Genomic DNA, 22096 nt, shown 5'->3' on the forward strand with positions numbered 1-22096 from the left:
ATAGGAACAGCCACTATCTCCTTAGGAGTGTCGACAAATTGGAGGACCTCCAACATCTTAGGCCGTGCATCTGCCTCCATGAGAAGCTGGAAGGGGATAGTTTCAGCTATGGCCCTGACTAACCCTGTGAAGGAGAGGTTCTCCGGGGGGGGGGGGGACAACAGACACCTTTCCTCCGGTGGGGAAGGCTCAGAGAGGGTGGTCGTCTGAGAATTCAGTCGAGGACTCCGAAGAATCGTCCCCCCATGGTTCATAAGGGCCTTCTTCCTCACTGAGGCCATCGTGGAACCTATGCAGGAGAGGCCTGTGGAAATCCCTAGCCCATGGGAGGCCAGAAGGCCCGGGCAAAGGCTCAGGGAACCGAGGTTTCTGGACCGCACCACCAGCCACATCTTCTTCCTCGGAGAACCCAATGATGGGAATCGTTTCCGAGGAGGGCATCGGTGGCTGCTGGAGAACCCAAGGGTTCCTCTGGGACCAGCTATGTCGGAAGGGTGCCGAGGAGGACGTCCAGACGGTCAAGCAGGGGTGCCAAAATAGACTGGCAATGGGACAGGTGATGGGGGCGGCTCAATGCTCTGCAGAGCTCAGAGCACTGCGCTCTGCACCCTGCAGTCCAACTCCTCCTGAAAGTCCGTTGAGGCCTGGACTGAGGGAGGGGGATGAGGCGTCACCGGTGCCTCCTCAGTTCTCCGAGGAGGCACGGTGCCCGGTACTGATATCAGTGGGGATCGCCTTGGTCTCCCGGGTTTATTGGATGATGGGGCCTCCGAACCACAGCGGCGACCGGTGTCGATGCTTGCAGAATCTCCCACGGTGCTCAGCCCGTTCTTTTCCTGGCACCGAGGAGGTGGTATATCCCAATGTCCTGGAAACCCGTGGGATCATGGACTCTCAGTCTTTGAAAGATGTAGTCAGAGGGGTAGCAAGGGGGAGCATATCAAGAGCCTCCCCGTGACCCCCCAGGTGTTGAGGACTCCGACATGGGTGTGGATAGAGCGGAATTTTTGGGACCGAAAAGTTTCTCCATTTTATCCAGTCGCGCACGACAGCTCTTGGGTGTCATCTGGTCACACAGCTGTCACCCTCGGATGTTGTGTGAGGCCCCCAGGCAGAGGATGCAAACCTCATGCGGATCCATGATGCATATGGTCCGCAGCCAGTGGGGGCACCGACGAAAGCTGGACAATGCCATGAAAAACAACCGGCGTGCAGTTGATGACTGGGGGTCATCAAGACATGGGACACCGGGAATCGACTGCAAAAAAGAAAAGTGTTTTTACCTAATGTGCCGAGGAGGGACACCGACTGCGAAGGGGGACCTGTTGATGGAACGAGGAAAAATACGGATTTTAAGTACAAAAGGCAAAAATGAAGAAGAGCTCCAAAAATCGCGAGGCAATTGCACCGTGGAAAAAGAGAGACTGAAGGGGGACCTCACGTGGATGCACGGATAGTGGCATGCTGGGCATGCTCAGTGTTTCTAGAAACTTTGACAAAAGTTTTCGTGCTGGACTCCATCTGATAATGTTACCCATATGTGAGGACTACATCCTGCTTGTTCTAGGAGAACTATACGGTTCTAATCCTGGAGGAATTTCACCAGCCTCGAGAGTCAGGATCGGCATCATCTTTTGTGCCATCCGGATCTCTATCAGGCAGTCCCGCTGCCGCTCTAGAAGTACTACTGCACTTAACAGTAGGTCCAGGCAAGGTTTGCACCTGCAACTCTGCCCTGGGAACACTGGATGAAACTGAGGAAAAGTTCTATCCACAAAATGTAGAAGTATCCAGACGAGGAGGTACCTAGAACATAAGAACATAAGAAAATGCCATACTGGGTCAGACCAAGGGTCCATCAAGCCCAGCATCCTGTTTCCAACAGTGGCCAATTCAGGCCACAAGAACCTGGCAAGTACCCAAAAACTAAGTCTATTCCATGTAACCATTGCTAATGGCAGTGGCTATTCTCTAAGTGAACTTAATAGCAGGTAATGGACTTCTCCTCCAAGAACTTATCCAATCCTTTTTTAAACACAGCTATACTAACTGCACGAACCACATTCTCTGGCAACAAATTCCAGAGTTTAATTGTGTGTTGAGTAAAAAAGAACTTTCTCCGATTAGTTTTATATGTGCCCCATGCTAACTTCATGGAGTGCCCCCTAGTCTTTCTACTATCCGAAAGAGTAAATAACCGATTCACATCTACCCGTTCTAGACCTCTCATGATTTTAAACACCTCTATCATATCCCCCCTCAGTCGTCTCTTCTCCAAGCTGAAAAGTCCTAACCTCTTTAGTCTTTCCTCATAGGGGAGTTGTTCCATTCCCTTTATCATTTTGGTAGCCCTTCTCTGTACCTTCTCCATCGCAATTATATCTTTTTTGAGATGCGGCGACCAGAATTGTACACAGTATTCAAGGGGCGGTCTCACCATGGAGCGATACAGAGGCATTATGACATTTTCCGTTTTATTCACCGTTTTATTCACCTTGCACTTATCCACATTATGACATTTTCCGTTTTATTCATCATTCCTTTTCTAATAATTCCCAACATTCTGTTTGCTTTTTTGACTGCCGCAGCACACTGCACCGACGATTTCAATGTGTTATCCACTATGACACCTAGATCTCTTTCTTGGGTTGTAGCACCTAATATGGAACCCAACATCGTGTAATTATAGCATGGGTTATTTTTCCCTATATGCATCACCTTGCACTTATCCACATTAAATTTCATCTGCCATTTGGATGCCCAATTTTCCAGTCGCACAAGGTCTTCCTGCAATTTATCACAATCTGCTTGTGATTTAACTACTCTGAACAATTTTGTGTCATCTGCAAATTTGATTATCTCACTCGTCGTATTTCTTTCCAGATCATTTATAAATATATTGAACAGTAAGGGTCCCAATACAGATCCCTGAGGCACTCCACTGTCCACTCCCTTCCACTGAGAAAATTGCCCATTTAATCCTACTCTGTTTCCTGTCTTTTAGCCAGTTTGCAATCCACGAAAGGACATCGCCACCTATCCCATGACTTTTTACTTTTCCTAGAAGCCTCTCATGAGGAACTTTGTCAAACGCCTTCTGAAAATCCAAGTATACTATATCTACCGGTTCACCTTTATCCACATGTTTATTAACTCCTTCAAAAAAGTGAAGCAGATTTGTGAGGGAAGACTTGCCCTGGGTAAAGCCATGCTGACTTTGTTCCATTAAACCATGTCTTTCTATATGTTCTGTGATTTTGATGTTTAGAACACCTTCCACTATTTTTCCTGGCACTGAAGTCAGGCTAACCGGTCTGTAGTTTCCCGGATCGCTGAGGCTGGTGGACAGTGTGAAGTCTTTCAAGCTTTTCTTAAAAACATGGCTTTTCAAAGGAAAATTAGTTTCTTACCTGATAATTTTCATTCCTGTAGTACCAAGGATCAGTCCAGGACACCTGGGTTGCGACTCCGCACCAGTAGATGGAGACAGAGCAAGACCTGTCGGACTCAGTCATATATGACAATGTGCCAGCCACAGCCCCTCAGTCTTACAAAATGTCAAAGTAGAAAAACATGAACAAGGAAAACTAGCTAGATAACCTAACTTTAACGGGGAGCAATTCAAAACCCCCACTGGAACAGAACTCCCCCAACCGAGGGAGTGAAAACAAGCAATCAGATTAGGCAAACAAACAACGAGCGGACTCTCCGTTACTTCAGAACAGCAATGCGGGCGGGATCCTGGACTGATCCTTGGTACTACAGGAACGAAAATTATCAGGTAAGAAACTAATTTACCTTTCCCTGTACGTACCAGGATCAGTCCAGGACACCTGGGATGTACCAGAGCCAACTTACCGAGGGTGGGAAGCAGAGAGTCCCGCTCGGAGTACCCTCTCTCCAAAACCCCCGGAATCAGCAGCCTGAACATCCAACCGGTAATGTCTAATAAAGGTATGTAACGACTTCCAAGTAGCCGCCCTGCAAATCTCTTGAGGCGACACCTGAGAAGATTCCGCCCAAGACGCAGCATGGGATCGTGTCGAGTGAGCCCTGAGACCCACGGGAACAGGCTTTCCCCGCACTAGGTACGCTGAGCCAATGGCCTCCTTGAGCCAATGGGCGATCGTCGTCCGGGACGCTGCGGCACCTCTCTTCGAACCGGAGAACAGAACAAAGAGATAATCTGTCACCCGAAAAGGATTAGTGACCTCTAGATAGCGAAGGAGGGACCTCCGCACATCCAGCTTCCGTAATTCTTTCATTTTCGGGTCAGAGGCCTCCCCTACCGCGAAAGCGGGAAGCTCAATTGATTGATTCAAATGAAACGCCGACACGACCTTTGGCAAAAAGGAAGGGACTGTCCGCAAGGAGACTCCGGAGTCGGAAATGCGCAAGAACGGCTCCCTACAGGACAGCGCCTGCAACTCCGAAACTCGTCGTGCCGAAGTAATCGCGACAAGGAATATGGTCTTCAACGTGAGATCTTTAAGAGTCGACTGCTTCAAGGGCTCAAACGGCGCCGAGCATAGGGTGGAGAGAACCCAATTGAGGTTCCAGGACGGGCAAGGATGACGTAATGGAGGACGGAGATGCTTTGCCCCCCCGGAGAAAACGGGAGATATCCGGGTGCAGGGCTAGGGAGGATCCTCGAACCTTACCCCGCAAACAACCAAGCGCCGCAACCTGGACTCGCAGGGAACTGCTCGCTAGGCCTTTGGCAAGACCAGCCTGGAGAAATGCTAGGATATCGGAGACGGAGGAGGAGGTAGGATCCACCCCGCGCTTCACGCACCATTCCTCAAAAACCACCCAGACTCGGACATACGCCAAGGACGTAGACTGCTTCCTGGACCTCAACAGCGTGGCTACCACCGCATCTGAGTAACCTTTTTTCTTCAACCGACCCCTCTCAAAAGCCATGCCGCGAGACAAAAGTGATCTGCATCCTCCAAACAGACGGGGCCCTGACGGAGGAGCCCCGCGAACCCCTGAAGACGAAGGAGAGCATCCACCAACAACTGAATGAGGTCTGCGAACCACGGACGACGCGGCCACTCCGGTGCCACCATGATCATGTTGGACGGGTGCAACTCTATGCGCCGAAGAATCTTGCCTATCATCGGCCACGAAGGAAACACGTACAGCATCACGTCCGTCGGCCAGGGAAGGACTAACGCGTCGACGCCCTCGGCTCCTCTCTCTCGACGTCGGCTGTAAAAACGCGGGGCCTTCGCGTTTGCCACGTGGCCATCAGATCCATGTGGGGTACCCCCCACTTCTTGCAGATGAGAAGAAAGGTGTCTTCCGCCAGTTCCCATTCCCCGGGATCCAGGTGATGACAGCTGAGAAAATCCGCCTGGACGTTGTCGACTCCGGCAATGTGAGACGCTGCGATGTTGCTGAGATGTTGTTCTTCCCAGCCTATCAAGAGCTGCGCTTCCTCCGCCACTAGTGGACTTCTTGTCCCGCCTTGGCGATTGATGTAGGCCACGGTGGTTGCGTTGTCCGACAACACCCGGACCGCCTTTCCCTGTACCAGCGGCAGAAAGGACTGCAGCGCCAGGCGAGCCGCTCTGGTCTCTAGCCGGTTGATGGACCACTGCGCTTGAGTCAATGACCACCGGCCCTGTACTGACTTGCCTAGGCAAACCGCTCCCCAACCGGAGAGGCTGGCATCCGTGGTTACCACCGTCCAGTTGGGAACTAGCAGGGACACTCCACAAGTCAGATGTTCCGAATCTAGCCACCAGTGCAGGCTGGCCCTCGCCTGGACCGTGAGCGGCAGCGGTAGGTGGAACTCCTCTGATACAGGCTTCCAGTGGGATAGTAAGGATGATTGTAATGGCCGTAGATGAGCGAACGCCCAGGGGACCAACGTGAGCGTTGACGCCATAGAACCCAGAACCATCAGATAATCGCAAACCAGCGGTAGCCGAAGAGACAATAACCGTCTCACTTGACTCTGCAGCTTGCGCACACGTTCCCCGGACAGGAACACCTTGCCCCGTTTTGTGTCGAATAGGGCTCCCAGGTACTCCAAGGACTGGGTGGGAACAAGTTGACTCTTGCTGAAGTTGACTACCCAGCCCAGAGACTGCAACAGCTGGAGGACCCTGGCAACTGCCAGACAACACTGACTCTCGGACTTGGCCCGGATCAACCAATCGTCCAAGTAGGGGTGTACTAGGAATCCCTCCCGTCGAAGCTGAGCTGCTACCATGACCATCACCTTCGTGAATGTGCGAGGGGACGTTGCGAGTCCAAAAGGGAGCGCCCGGAACTGATAATGCCTTCCCAGAATGCAAAACCTGAGGAACCGTTGAAAAGACGGCTGAATGCCTACATGGAGGTACACCTCCGTAAGATCCAGGGAGGCCAGGAATTCGCCTGGACGTACCGAGGCAATCACCGATCGAATTGTCTCCATTTTGAAGTGAGGAACGCGAAGGCATCTGTTTACCCCTTTCAGATCCAAAATCGGCCTTGACGTGCCGTCTTTCTTTGGAACGATGAAGTAAATGGAGTAACGGCCCTTGCCTTGCTGACTGGCAGGTACAGGGGAAATTGCTCCCAAGCTTTCCAAGCGCCGGAGGGTTCCTTGCACTGCTGCCCTTTTCTCGGGACAATTGCATGGCGACACCAGGAACTTGTCTGATGGGGTTCGAGCAAAATCTAACGCATAGCCGTGTCTTATCAAGTTGAGGACCCACTGATCCGACGTTACGTTGGCCCATTCCTCGAAAAACAACGTCAACCTCGCCCTGACGTTTGGAACGACGGCCTGGGGTTGACGCGAGGGATGGGCCAACCTCATCTCATTGCGAAGCCTTGGGCCCTGTGCCTGACGGGGTTCCCCCTTGTCTACCGAATCTTTTCCCACGAAAGGACTGCGGCCACTGGGAGGACCGGGAGGAAGACGCCCTGTAAGAAGGACCGGCCGACCTCTGAGTACGTGACTTTCTGTTTCCACGAAAGTGGGACCGACTAGGGAACGAGGACCGAGTTCTGGACCTATCCTCAGGCAACTTAAAGGCCCTGTTCACCCCCAGGGAAAGCATCAAATCATCCAACTCCTTGCCAAACAACAACTTTCCCTTAAACGGTAGCGCCCCAAGGTGAGCCTTGGAGGATCCATCCGCCGCCCAATTACGAAGCCAAAGGAGGCGGCGCGCCGAGACGGCCGCAACCATGGACCTAGCTGAAGTACGAAGGAGGTCGTGGAGAGCATCTGCCCCATATGTTATTGCCGCCTCTAATCGATCCGCCTGCGTGGCCTCCTCCTCTGAAAGATCAGCATTTGCCTGGAGGACCTGGGCCCAGCGCAGACTAGCCCGCATGGCGAAGTTGGTACAGATGGCGGCCCGGACCCCCAAAGCTGAAACTTCAAAAATCTTCTTCAGTTGCACCTCCAGCTTCCTGTCCTGTAGGTCTCTGAGAGCCGTGGCCCCCGTGACCGGGATCGTCGACCTCTTCGTCACTGCCGAAACCGCCGCGTCCACCTTCGGAAGCCGTAGGAGCTCCAGCGCATCCTCCGGCAGCGGGTAGAGCTTATCCATGGCCTTGCTCACCTTCAGTCCTAACTCCGGTGTATCCCATTCCCTAAACAGGATATCCGTCGACGAAAAATGGAAAGGGAAGGCCACTGCCGGCCCAGTGAGACCTAAAAGTACCGGATCCATGTTGGCTTCCTGCCGGGCGACCACCGGCAGAGCCTCTATTCCCAGCTCCTGGAGAATAGCCGGAATAAGCGGGGACAGCTCCTCCCTGCGAAAAAGACGGACCACCTTCGGGTCATCCCCTTCCATGGCCTGCGCTCCTTTGCCCGCACTGGACTGGGCGGAACTGTCCCCAGTCGCCCCCTCGGCCCCCCGCGGGGGCGCCTCGGGGGGATCCGCCTCATTGTACGAGGTGGACTCGCTGTCCGTTTCCTGCGGGACACCCCGCGGGGGCCGCTTTCCTCTGGGTGGCACTTGGGGAAAACCAGGGGCCTCCCTGGCTTTCCTCTTCTTAGATCCAGATTTGTAAGCTCCCACCACGGAAGCTTTCTCCTGTCTGCGCCTGTGGCCCTTATATTTGAGAACCTTGCGCAGCAACAGCGCAAAATCCGCCGAAAAGGAGGACCCGGAGCCCGACGAATCTTCGCCGACACTAGCCTCCCCAGGGGACTCAGCCCCCCCTGGGGCGTGTCCCCCCCCCCCCCCCCCGCAGGCCTCTGCTGCGGCGAAAGCGCTGGAGGCATGCCGACATCCCCCCCGCCGTTTCCCGCGCGATTTCGCGGGCTGTACCTAAAATGGCCGCCACTCCCGCGCTAAACGGGAAGGGATCCGTCGGCCTGTCAGGCTCTGCATGCACACGCGGCGGCAATCGCGCCGACCGGGAATGGCCCCCCCGACGTGCCCCGGATGGACCCTCACCGCCCGGGACGCAGGAAGCACAAAGGCCCTCCCTCAGGAGACGCGCGTGCGCCGAGCCGCATGCCCGGAAAACCGACCCCCGCAGCATCCGGAGCGATCGCGGCAACAAGAAAGTAAATTTAAAAATTAACTTCCACCTCCCGGAAAGCGCCTCCCCCCCGAGGAACCCCGAAACGGAGACGCGAAGAAACGGAGAGCCGGCAGGCAGTAAAAACAAAGAAACCCCTTTTTTTTTTTTTTTTTTAACTTGCCGCTGTCCTCGGTCCTGGGGCCCTGCTCCAGCGGGGGTGAGTGAACCGGGCTCCCCGGTGTCACCCCCGACGCTGCCACTCGACGAGCCGGGTCCTCGACCCTAGCAGCGGCCTCTACCAGGGGGGGATGGTCCCCTCAGAATCTCCCAACCCCCCTGGGAGGCAGGACGGACGGGCTTTCTTCAAAAGGGAAAAAGAAAAATATAAATAAACAAATGTCTGGACCTTCAACTAACCAGCACTAAACAACTCAACTCAACCCTGACTAACAGAACCCAGGTCAGGCAGGGGCTGTGACTGCACCTGCACCATCTACTGGAGACAGAGTAAGACTGAGGGGCTGTGGCTGGCACAGGGTCATATATGACTGAGTCTGACAGGTCTTGCTCTGTCTCCATCTACTGGTGCGGAGTCACAACCCAGGTGTCCTGGACTGATCCTGGTACGTACAGGGAAACAGGCATTTTATTAGCCCATGAGATTTTTGGATTTCGTCTTTTAATTTATCTGATATGTTCATGTTTTGTATTTGTACATTATTTTATGTATGTTTTTGGTTCCTTTTGTACATTGCCTAGTTTATAGGCAATAAACACATTTTAAATAACGATAAAGATAAAAGATAAAGATGTCATTCATACGTAATGGCTAATTCATCCTGCTGTTTACAGAGAACCCTGTTTACAGGTTAGCAAACTTGCATTATACTGCTTGGTTAAAAAAATGTTATATATCAATACTTAAAGCGTTCTAACAAATGAGACAATTCGACTGTGGGAATACAAACATCCAAAATTAGAAGCATATCATGGAAATCATGAACAGGCAAAACAAGACAATACCTTAAATGCAAATATTCTCCTAATTTTTCCCTTGATCTGTAGTTACAATATCAGTAACTTCTATGCGAGACCACTGTACAAATATTTGGTGGTCTCATGTGCAAGGTAATAAAAGTTGATTCCACTTATGCTGGTGGAATAACCAAAATTATCTCTGCCCTCTCACCTCCTTCCTTCTTTGCAAATCATTGCTGTTTCTTGCTTGTGCACTTTACCTGGGATGTCTGATAGATTTCCAGCCTCATTCTTTTGGCTGCTTTCCGGGTCTCACTCTCGCAGGCTGCTGCCAGGATGTTTTCAGCCATCGCAGAGGTCAAGTGGGGTGGTGTTGGCCTTGCCTGTGAAAACCATGTGCTGGACATTCAGCAAAATCTCTAGCAAGAAGGAATCTCACATACAAAATACAGATGCAGTTCAAGCTCAGACATCCCTCTGCACATCTGGAGTCCCATGGAGAGCTCTATTAAGATGAAAGTCCAGGGATCCAGGGATAATGGAAAAAAGTAAAGAGGGCAGTGTGTGGCAGCAGTATGGAAGGCAGGAATTGAGAGGGAACAGGAGGCAAAGTAAACAGTTCAATTTATGAATTTGATAGACCACCTTTCCCACAGACATCAAAAGTGGTTAACAATAAAAGGGGCAGCATAAAGGTACTGAGAATATAAAAAAAAATGAGGAAAGACAGGTAAGGGAAGTCACAGATTGGGTTGGAATTGGCAGGAATGGCAGAGGAGGTATGAGTATCTAGGTTAATATAAAGTGACCAGTCATACTGTTTTTTTTCTGGGACACTGTATCCTTATCTTGGATAATTGGAAACTTTAAAACCGATGTTCAATGGTCCCATTTTTCAACTGTGCCCCTATGGTATCCTCTATATCATTTCTGGATTCTCCACACTTCAGAGGGGCTCATCAAAGACAATTAAGAACACTTTTTTCCTTCAATGCCAATAAAAAAAACCTTAGTGTAGGAAGCTCTCATGCAGCTTACACATCCTTAAAAGAACTTATGATGACACTCAACTCTTGTGCTTACAGCGTCTATGCTATCATTGGTCTGCATGCAGCTTAACTAATGACGACACTCAACATGCCCATCTTACTCTTGTGCTTACAGCGTCTATGCTATCATTGGTCTGCATGCAGCTTAACTAATGACCACACTCAACATGCCCAGCTTACTCTTGTGCTTACAGCGTCTATGCTATCATTGGTCTGCATGCAGCTTAACTAATGACCACACTCAACATGCCCAGCTTACTCTTGTGCTTACAGCGTCTATGCTATCATTGGTCTGCATGCAGCTTAACAAATGACGACACTCAACATGCCCATCTTACTCTTGTGCTTACAGCGTCTATGCTATCATTGGTCTGCATGCAGCTTAACTAATGACCACACTCAACATGCCCAGCTTACTCTTGTGCTTACAGCGTCTATGCTATCATTGGTCTGCATGCAGCTTAACTAATGACCACACTCAACATGCCCAGCTTACTCTTGTGCTTACAGCTTCTATGCTCTCATTGGTCTGCATGCAGCTTAACTAATGACCACACTCAACATGCCCAGCTTACTCTTGTGCTTACAGCGTCTATGCTATCATTGGTCTGCATGCAGCTTAACTAATGACCACACTCAACATGCCCAGCTTGCTCTTGTGCTTACAGCGTCTATGCTTTCATTGGTTTGCATGCCTTATATTTTGTTGTTTTTTTATTGCATTTAATAATGCCTCAAAGACTAATGACTTATCTCTTTACAGTCAGCTTAGGTTAAAAAAAGGGATCAAACTGCCACTCGCCTTTCTTTATGCATGTTACTGTTTGTGTTGGGACTGTGCAATAATCACTCCCTTCCTCCATCTCTCATTTCTAGGGATCCGATGCCAGGTTGCCCCAAAAGGCACACTAAAGGGGTTTGCCCCTTCATGAGTTTTGCATCTTCCTAGGATTTCCTGGGCTCTGTGCTGACACTTTTCACAGCGATCAAGCTGTTTGACTCATGGAGAATTGGTGGTGTATTTGCTTATGATAGATATAGTTCTGCTTACGTTGTACCTCACAGAGGGTTTAAGATGTTAAAACCAATTTCCTGTAAGTATCTTATGGACTGTCTCTCTATTCCTGAGAATGGAATCTGTCACCAGAAAACATGCTAAGGCGACTAGCAGAGTGGGATTTAAAAGATGTTTTTACAAGTTCCTGGAGAAAAAGTCCATAACACATTATTAACCAGATAGATTAGAAAGAGCTATTGCTATCCTTGGGAGAAAGTAACAAGAAATAGATTTAATTTCGGGGTCTGCTGAGTACTTGTGACTTAAACTGGCCACTGTCAGACATAGGGGCAGTTTTTTTAAATCTGCGCACACACGTACTTTTGTCGGGGTCGGCACGCGCAGGCTGCCCAAAATTGGCAGCCTGCGCGTGCCGAGCCATGCAGCGCAGCCTGCCTCCTTTCTCTCCGAAGCCACTCCGAAATCGGAGCGGCCTCGGAGAGAAAGCAGGCGTAACTTTGCGCACGCTGGGCCGGCTGCCGCGCTCCTTGTTCTGGTCCGGAGGCCGCGGCCACGCCCCCGGGCCGAAACCACGCCTGCAGCGCCGCCCCCGGATGACGCGCTGACGCGCCACGCCCCCTCAACACGCCCCCCGAAACGCCCCCAACATAGGCTCGGCGCGCGCAGGGGGTGTGTGGGCCAGGTTTTCGGGGGGTACCTGCGTATCTTATGCGCGTACCCCTTTGAAAATCTGGCCCATCGGGTGCTGGGCTTAAAGAACCTTGGTTGGACCCAGCACTACATTTCTTTTATTATGTTCTGGTTGGGCCATGGTTCATAATCTTAATACTTGTTCAGTCTGGGACCAGTGGCAACGTTTAAGAGATCTAACTAGGGAAATTAATTTGGATTTGCTAATAGAAACTTGGTTTACAGATACCAATGTGCAACTCTCTTTATCTTACACCTGTGGGATATTTGTGTAGTTTTTTACATAGTAAATGATGCCAGAAAAAGACCCAAGAGATCCATCCAGTCTGCCTAGCAAGATTTATTTATTCTTTTAATTTATTTTCATTCTGTCTTATGTTAAGGGCAGTAACTGCCGCTCCGTGCAGGTTACCCCCATGCCTTCTGCTAAGGGCAGTAACTGCCGCTCCGTGCAGGTTACCCCTTATCTTCATTTCCATCCTTTGGCTACCAGGAATTCTCTGTTATCCCAAGCTGTTTTGAATTCCATTACAGTTCTCAACTACCTCTACTGGAGGGCATTCCATGCATCCATCACCCTTTCCATGAAGAAATATTTCCTCATGTTGATCCTGAGTCTATCCATTGTTCTACAGCTTTCCTTCCATTGAAAAAGGATTAAGTCCCATGCATCATTTATACCCTTCAAGTATTTGTCTGTATCAAATCCTCCCTGTCCCTTCTCTCCTCCATGGTATACATATTTAGGTCTTTCAGTTTCATCTCATATGGCTTTTGATTCAGACCCCACACCATTTTGGTTACCTTTCTTTGGACCACTTTGATCCTGTCTCTATCCAAATGAGGCCTCACCAATGACCTGTACAAGGCAATATCACCTCCTTTTTCCTACTAGTTATTCCTCTTTCAAAGCAACCCAGCATGCTTCTGGCCACCTAGTCACATCACTTTGCTATTTTCAGATCATCCGTTACTATCATCCTGAGGTGTCTTTCCTGGTCTGTGCACATCAATCCCTTGTCTCGCATCACTAATAGCTCCTTTTGATTTCTGCACCCTAGATGCAGGACTTTTAACTTCTTGGCATTGAATCCCAGCTGCAAACTTCTGACCATTCCTCAAGCTTTCTTTGATCACTTTTCATTCTCTCCACTCCTTCAGGCATGGGCACTCTGTTACAGATCTTAGTATCATCCACAAATAGACAAACCTTTCCTTCTAACCCTTCCACTATATCACTCACAAAGATATTAAACAAAACTGGCCCCAGAACCAAACCTTGAGGCACTCCACTCATCACTCTTCTCTCCTCTGAATAGGTTCCATTCACCATCACTCATCGTCATCTGTCAGTCAACCAGTTTGTAATCCATTCTACCACCTTGGCACCCACATCCAGACTTCTACTTTTGTTCATGAGCCTTCTGTGTGGGTCAGTATCGAAAGCTTTTTGATGCAGTAGTTGGTTTTATTGTTCTTTATTATTTATTTATTTAGAATTTTTATATACCGACATTCTCGATACAAATATCAAATCAGATTGGTTTCCATTATAACAAAACAGTCGCGGTTAAGGCGTTACATTAAACAAGGTGTCAGAACAATAGAACGTAAATATTAAATAGTCGTAAATGAATCGTCGAACAGCGTTAATACACGTAACAAAATAAATAGACATAACAAAATGAATAAAATAAAATTGAATGATACATGTAACAGCGAACAATGTTAATGGGCGTATCATGAACTAATGCATCTACTAGGGTGTCTTTCATAACATATGGACTGTCCAAATCAGGCGTTAGCGGGCCCTAAGGGAAGTGAGAGTGATCATGGGTCTTGTAGTGAGCTGTTATGCCCTTTGACTGGTGTCCGAGTGTTCTTGAGATTCCGGGAAGGCTTGTCGGAAGAGCCGTGTTTTTAGGTGTTTCTTAAAAGTTTGGTGACATGTTTCTTGGCGAAGCTCCGGAGGCAGTGAGTTCCAGAGGGTGGGCCCGACTGTAGAGATTGCTCGTTTTCTTAATGATGTTTTAACTGGAGGAGGAGCATATAGAGATCCTTTGTAAGCATATCTGATAGGTCTTTGTGATGTGTGGGGGCGGAATTGCGTGCTTAGATTGAGGTGGGCAATGCCGATAATGTCCTTGTGGATCATCATTAACGTTTTGAAGGTGATCCTGGATTTTATAGGGAGCCAGTGAAGCCCGTGTAGAATTGGTGTGATGTGGGCTCTTTTATTTGAATTAGTGAGTATCCTCGCCGCTGCATTCTGGACCATCTGTAGGGGTTTGGGAGTTATGGCAGGAAGGCCTAGGAGAAGAGAGTTGCAGTAGTGTAACTTTGTCAGAATGATAGACTGAACTACTAAACGGAAGTCGCTGAAATGCAGGAGGGGTTTCAGATTTTTGAGCACTTGAAGTTTGAAAAAACATTCTTTAGTAGTGTTGAGGACGAAGGATTTTAAGTTGAATTGATTGTCGAGATGCACCCCTAAGTCTCTGACGGAGGGGGAGTGGTTAATGGTTCTTAAGTCGCATGCTACTGTTTCATTTGCTGTTTTATGTGTATTACTGTGTATATGACATTAATCATTTCCTAGAACTTTGGTATAGGTAGCCTGTAAAGATAATAAAAAAATTAATGATTATAATCAAGACTGGCCTGATCATCAGGGAGGGGTATGGTTAGCAACCATATGTAAATATTATATATAGAGGTGGATCTTCAAAAAATATGCTTGTGCGAACAAAAGTACACCAGATTTTATAAGATAAGAACATAAGAAAATGCCATACTGGGTCAGACCAAGGGTCCATCAAGCCCAGCATCCTGTTTCCAACAGTGGCCAATCCAGGCCATAAGAACCTGGCAAGTACCCAAAAACTAAGTCTATTCCATGTTACCATTGCTAATGGCAGTGGCTATTCTCTAAGTGAACTTAATAGCAGGTAATGGCATAGCCGCGCGTATCTTATAAAATCCGGGGTCGGTGCGCGCAAGGCTGCGCAAAATCGGCAGCCTGCGCGCGTTGAGCCGCGCAGCCTGCCTCCGTTCCCTCCGAGGCCGCTCCGAAATCGAAGCAGCCTCGGAGGGAACTTTCCTTCCGCGTCCCCCCACCTTCCCCTCCCTTCCCCTATCTACCCCACCCCCCAGCCCTACCTAAATCCCCCCCCCTACCTTTGTTGGGCAAGTTACGCCTGCTTGAAGCAGGCGTAACTTGCGCGCGCCGCCCCGGCATCCCCGGCACAGGCCGCAGTGCCGGGGGACTCGGGACCACCCTCCCGGCCCGCCCCGAACCATCGCCACGCACCCAGACCCGCCCCGGACCACCCCTGCCCCGGACACGCCCCCGGACACGCCCCCTCTCGCCCCTTTTAGGAAGCCCCGGGACTTAAGTGCGTCCCGGGGCTTTGTGTGCACTGGCGGCCTATGCAAAATAGGCGCGCCGGCGCACAGGGGTTTTAAAATCTACCCCTAAGTTTTTTATGATTCCTCTGATATTTAAAATAGTCTTTCAGGGCATTCAGTTAAAACTTAATAAGATGGAATCACAGGCCATTTTGTTGGTCTTTCACTCTCCAGGGAATGCTGAGCTAGACTGAGTTTACTCATGGAGATGATTAGTGAGGGGTTTTAATTTTCCTCTCCTGTTGGTTGCAAGGAAATTTTATTTTCACTTAAGGTTTTTAACCTCTAATTTGACTATATATTTTCTTGATTTATGTCTTTTTTAGGATTTAAACAGTCAATGACAGGATATACTCATAAGGTAGGTCATCTCAGATACAGTTTTCTTTCTGGATTTGGATTCATTAAACAATTATCGGGTCCAGTTTTCCAGTTCCACGGTCAGACCATCATATGCTTATTTTTCATTGGGCAATCGAGTTAACACATAATAGCAGTAGTTAGATGGAAATAATATTTTTCCATAAAAAACAGTGATGAACCCTTTTAAGTTGGTAGAACATATCACCAATAGGTGAATTACTTGACTGTCCTATTTTGAAAGATAAGGTTTCTTCATGGAATTGTCAAGTTTCAAAAGCACTAGATGTGATTGTGCTACTTTTCACAGCTTCTTCCTTCTAGGAAGAAAGCCCCTTGGTTTACCCAGCAGTTACGTACTCCTTAAGAAGAGTAAAAGGCAAATAGTCACTGGCTACACACCAGGCAGATAGCACAGAAGCCTATGATATTTGGAGGCTTCTAAATATAGAATTCTGATCTTATCTACTAAAGCGCCTATTTTTCAGAAATTATATTGAAAGCAGGAGATAATCCAAAAGCTTTGCTTCAAATTGTAAATAGCCTGCTGCAGCCTCAGGTGGCAGCTTAGGCAGGGTTGGTATATTCATCAATTTGTGATAACTGCTGCATTCTTCAGGGATAAAATTGATACCATATATTCTGATCTGGAAATTGTTAATGCGGAGTCTTTGGGTGTTGTTTCACTTGAGGTGGCCTTGGTTCAAGAAGAGGCCCAAACCATCTCTCTTCAGGAGATAAGAATGAGTGAGGTAGAGGATACTATTCATTGCTGTTTGGTCTACCCATGTCTTGGCTTTTGAAATTTGCAAGGGATGTGTTGATTGTTGGTGATATTATTAATGCTTCTCTTACACTAGGCCATTTCCCAGGTTGCTTGAAACAGACAATGGTGAAGCCTTATTTGAAAATCATGATTTTGTTTTCATAATTGTAGGCCAGAGGCCAGTGTTCCATTTTAAAGTAAATTAATAGAAAAGGCTATTCTCTTGCAGTTGCAGAATTACATGGAGGAGTTTGTTTCCTTCGACCCCTATCAGTCAGATTTAGAATGAGATAGAGCACTGAGACCACTTTAACATTGCTTTCAGATAATGTCTTAGTTGATTTAGATAAGAGTAGGGGTGTTTTGTTTGTACTCTACGATTTGAGTGCTGCGTTTGTTATGCTCAACCCTGAGATACTGCTCACCTGGTTGTGATACGTTGGTGTCATGGTACATCTCTGAATTAGATTAAATCACTGTTCTTAAATAGATCTCAAGTAGTTGTAATTGGTAAATGTCAGTCTCATCCAATACCTGTGTTGCATGGAATACTTCAGGGGTCCATTATTTTGGCATATTTTTCAATATATATTTTTGGCAATATGTTCGATCTTGGAACAACATCACGGAATCGATAGCCAACAAGCTATGCCCTCTAACAACAAAAAAACCTCACCCCAACACCTCCAAAAAGCAACCATGGTTTATCCTAGAGCTAAGAAAGCTTAAACTACTGCTAAGACAAAATGAGGCTAAATGGCACAAAAACCCATGCACCATCACTCTATCTACCTATAAATTAACTCTTCACCAATACAAATCCAATACATTAAGATCCAAGAGGAACTACTACGCATCCAAGATCCACCACCTAATCTTCGACGCTAAAGCCCTCTTTAGCTACGTCTCTAACCTCACTCAAATAAACCCTTCAGAAATCGCTCCCAACCAAGCCAAAGCTAAAGCGGAAGAACTAGCGCTATTTTTCAACAACAAAATCAGCAAACTTCTAACTCAACTGTCCCCTAACACCGCATCTACTTCAACACCACCTCAGAACACCTTCAAAAATTCCCGCTTAGAAGAACTGGAACTTACTTCTTCCATTGAAATCCAAGGTATACTACGGAAAATGAAACCATCTTCTCACCCTTCGGACCACATTCCCTCGAAATTGCTTCTATCAATTCCTGACTCCATCTCCAAATCCCTGTCAGACATCATAAATTGCTCAATAACACAAGGATCTTACCCAGATGACCTAAAATTGGCCTCTCTAAAACCACTACTCAAGAAACCTAATCTAGATCCTAATGACCCAAACAACTACCGTCCGATCGCCAACCTCCCCTTCATAGCCAAGATTATGGAGAAATTGGTGAACACCCGACTCTCAAACTACATTGAAGAAAACAACCTCCTATTCCCATCACAATACGGTTTCCGCAAATCACTAAGCACGGAGTCTCTCCTCATTTCCTTAACAGATCACCTCATCCTGGGCCTCAATAAAGGTCAAGCCTTTTTACTGATCCTTCTGGACCTGTCCTCAGCCTTTGACACCGTCAATCATTCATTACTCATTAAACAGTTAGCCTCCATAGGTATCTCAGGCACAGCTCTATCTTGGTTCATATCATTTCTCAGCAATAGAGGATACAAGGTCAAGATACAGAACAAAGAATCCTCTCAACACCCGTCGTCAGTAGGAGTCCCACAGGGGTCCTCCCTGTCTCCTACTTTATTTAACATTTACCTCATACCGTTATGCATACTTCTCACCGACCTCAACCTCAAACACTTCCTTTACGCGGACGATATCCAGGTCCTGATACCCATTAAGGATTCCTTCACAAAAACTCTGGCTTACTGGGATACATGCCTTCAAAAAATTAAACTCCTCCTCACCAGCCTAAACCTGGTATTAAATTCCGGCAAAACTGAACTCCTGCTCATCGCCTCAGAAAACAGCACCATCACCTCCGCACAACAAGCCACGCCAACAATCACACAAGTGAGAGACCTAGGAGTCCTAATTGATAATCGCCTGAATTTCAAAGCCACTATTAATAAAACCACCAAAGACTGTTTCTACCAACTACAAGTGCTGAAAAGAATTAGACCGCTTTTCCATGCCCAAGATTTCAGAACTATTCTACAAGCAATCATTTTTTCAAAATTAGACTATTGTAACACCATCCTACTTGGCCTTCCCGCTTCATACACCAAACCACTTCAGATGGTGCAAAATGCAGCGGCACGAATTCTGACAAATACCAGGAGAAGGGACCACATAACCCCTATTCTAAAGAGCCTCCATTGGCTACCTATACACTTTAGAATAATATACAAGGCCATTCTTACCACATACAAAAACATACACCAACTGGCTCCCATTGACCTACAGATCCCTCTCCGACTACACAATTCGTCAAGACCGACAAGAGATGCATACAAGGGATCGCTACAGGTACCACCGTCCAAATCCACCAGACTCTGCACACTAAGAGACCGGGCTTTCTCTACAGCCATTCCACCGTTATGGAATTCCATCCCCTCAAACATCAGAACAGAACCATGCATCTCAACCTTCAAAAAAAGACTAAAGACCTGGATATTCACACAAGCTTTCCCGGAGGCCAATTGATCGAACACCTCCAAGCCACCCCTAATATCCAACTACACCATGGTTAACTAATCTCCAACATGGTTAACTATTCTCCTACTACTCCATGGTTAACCTTATCTTCTATCGTTTACCTGTGTGAATTATAACCTGTCCTTTCTCTTCCTTCTCAGCCAAGTTCTTATCACCCTGTTATATGTAACTGTCTTTTCCGCACCATTGTTATAGTTATGTTTACTATGCACCCCTGTTTTATGTGAACCAGCACGATGTGACTGCTGTCTCGAATGCCGGTATATAAAAATCTGAAATAAATAAATAAATAAATATGGAAAATAATATAAGAAATTATGATAAAATATCAGTTTTTCAGATGCTATTTAACTTTATCTCCCTTTAGGTGGATACAGTGCTGAGGTTTGGGGGTTTTTTCCCCAAATATATTTATTGGGTTATATAAACAATAAACATCTGAATACAATACATTATAAGACACAAATCAATAATGTGCCATTGTAAGAATGAAAACATTCACAATTGTAAGTCCGTGCTGAGGTTTTAAATAATTTATCTGCCAGTAGGAAGCTGTCAGCCAGTGGTTAACCCATAACCGGCTGAAATTAAACATGAATAAGACATAGGTTTTACATGTTGCTAACCAAGGTACTCTTGAATTTTATGGGATTCAGTTACTTTCTTGTCATCCAATCCCTCTTAACAGTGAAATACATAATCTAGCTGTACAGTGTGCACAAATCAATACCAACAAAATGACAAGAACTAATAAACCACAGTCATTCAAATACAGACCCCCCTTCCAACTCGACTCACTCAAACAAGAATTGGGGAAACAACTTATGAATCTTGACCTATCCAATATACATAATGCCACTCAATCTTGATTCCACCTTACAAAACAAACTGCAAACAACATAAATCCCAAGAAAACGAAACTGATAAAACAAAACAGAACAAAAAATAACCCATGGTTCAATTCTCACCTCAGAACTCTGAAATCCAATCTCAGAAAGTTGAAAAAAGAATGGCGCAAATCCAAATGCCAATCAAACCTTCAAAGATACCGCACACAACTTGCCGACTACAAGAAAGCGATTCTGAATGCCAAACATGAATACTATAGCCTAAAGATAAAAAAACTCCACAAATAAATCAAACTCCCTCTTCAACATCGTAAAAACCCTAATAGAAAATAACAAAATCAGCCCAACTACCGAGGCTAATAACCTAAGCCAAGACCTCGCAAATTTCTTTAAGAACAAAATAAACAAGATAACTGAATCCTTCAACATCCCTTCTACTGACGAAGTACCTTATGATCCACCTACGATAACAACATGGTCAAAATTCGAACCAATTTCAAATATTGAAATAGAAAAGATGCTTCAAAAAATAAACCCTGCTCGACATGACCTCGATACTATCCCAACCCGAGTATTAAAGGAAATAGCACATATCATTGCACCAACTTTAGCTGCAATTATAAACAAATCACTTGAAGAGGGGCATATACCAGCCATTCTGAAAACTGCAACAATCACTCCCATTTAAAAAAAAAAGAACCTAGACCCAAAAGATCTGAATAATTATCGTCCTATCTCCAACCTTCCCTTACTTGCCAAGTTGACTGAAAAAGCAGCTTTGAATCAACTCAACGAACACCTAGAGATCAACAATATTCTTCACCCCACACAACACGGTTTCAGAAAGAACCATAGCACTGAAACCCTACTGATCAATTTATCTAACAAAATAATAAGAGGCTTTGACAACAAACTAAGTCACTTATTAATTCTACTTGATCTCTCTGCGGCCTTTGACACTGTAGACCACAAAAAACTAATTTCAAGTCTTGCCAACATAGGTCTATCTGGAAAAACACTAGACTGGTTCACTTCATTCTTAAAAGACAGGTTCTTCAAAGTCACCTTTAATAACATCTCATCTGATCCCTGTCTCCTCGAAACCGGGGTACCACAAGGATCCACCCTCTCAGCCACCCTCTTCAATATATACCTACTCCCACTCTGTCATTTCATTTCTAATCTAGGCATCACTTTCTTTTTATATGCCGATGATATTCAATTACTCATCCCAATAACATCTACCATCGAAGATGCTATCTGCCTCACAGTAAACCACCTCAATTCTATCAGAAAATTCCTGAACCAACTAAAGTTATGCCTCAATATGAACAAAACTGAATGCATCCTCATAAAAAGAAACAACCCAGAGCATACATCCCAAATGCCTTCCTTTCAAATCGACAACATTAATATCCAACTGAAGAACCCAGTAAAAGACCTCAGTATCTGGATAGACAACGAACTGAACCTCAAAAAATGCATCACAATAAAAACGAAAGAAGGTTTTCACAAACTTCATATACTCAAACACCTTAAACCACTATTACACCTGCATGATTTCAGAACCGTTCTACAATCACTCATCTTCTCAAGTCTTGATTATTGCAACGCGATTTTCATTGGACTCCCCAAATCTACACTGAAACCTTTACAATTACTGCAAAATGCCGCGGCCCGAGTACTTACCGGCAAGAAGAAATATGAACACATCTCCCCAATTCTGATGAGTCTCCATTGGCTACCGATCATACAAAGGATCAAGTACAAGACATTAAGTACTCTACACAATGAAATCTACAAAGTTGACAACTCTTCCCTTGATCACATGAT

The 22096-nt window shown here is 46.6% G+C and overlaps 1 protein-coding gene across 3 annotated transcripts in view; it reads right to left on the reverse strand.

Moving 5' to 3' along the window:
• Window positions 1-22096, reverse strand: part of NOL4L (nucleolar protein 4 like) — a 297974-nt gene that overhangs the window by 22073 nt on the left and 253805 nt on the right. For all 3 annotated transcript variants that reach the window (XM_029612026.1, XM_029612024.1, XM_029612025.1), the window contains exon 6: window positions 9726-9848. In XM_029612026.1, the coding sequence (XP_029467886.1) occupies window positions 9726-9848 (123 nt within the window). The remainder of the gene's footprint in view (window positions 1-9725; window positions 9849-22096) is intronic.

This window comes from Rhinatrema bivittatum, chromosome 8, assembly GCF_901001135.1.
Source record: "Rhinatrema bivittatum chromosome 8, aRhiBiv1.1, whole genome shotgun sequence".
In the NCBI taxonomy this organism is placed as follows: Eukaryota; Metazoa; Chordata; class Amphibia; order Gymnophiona; family Rhinatrematidae; genus Rhinatrema; species Rhinatrema bivittatum.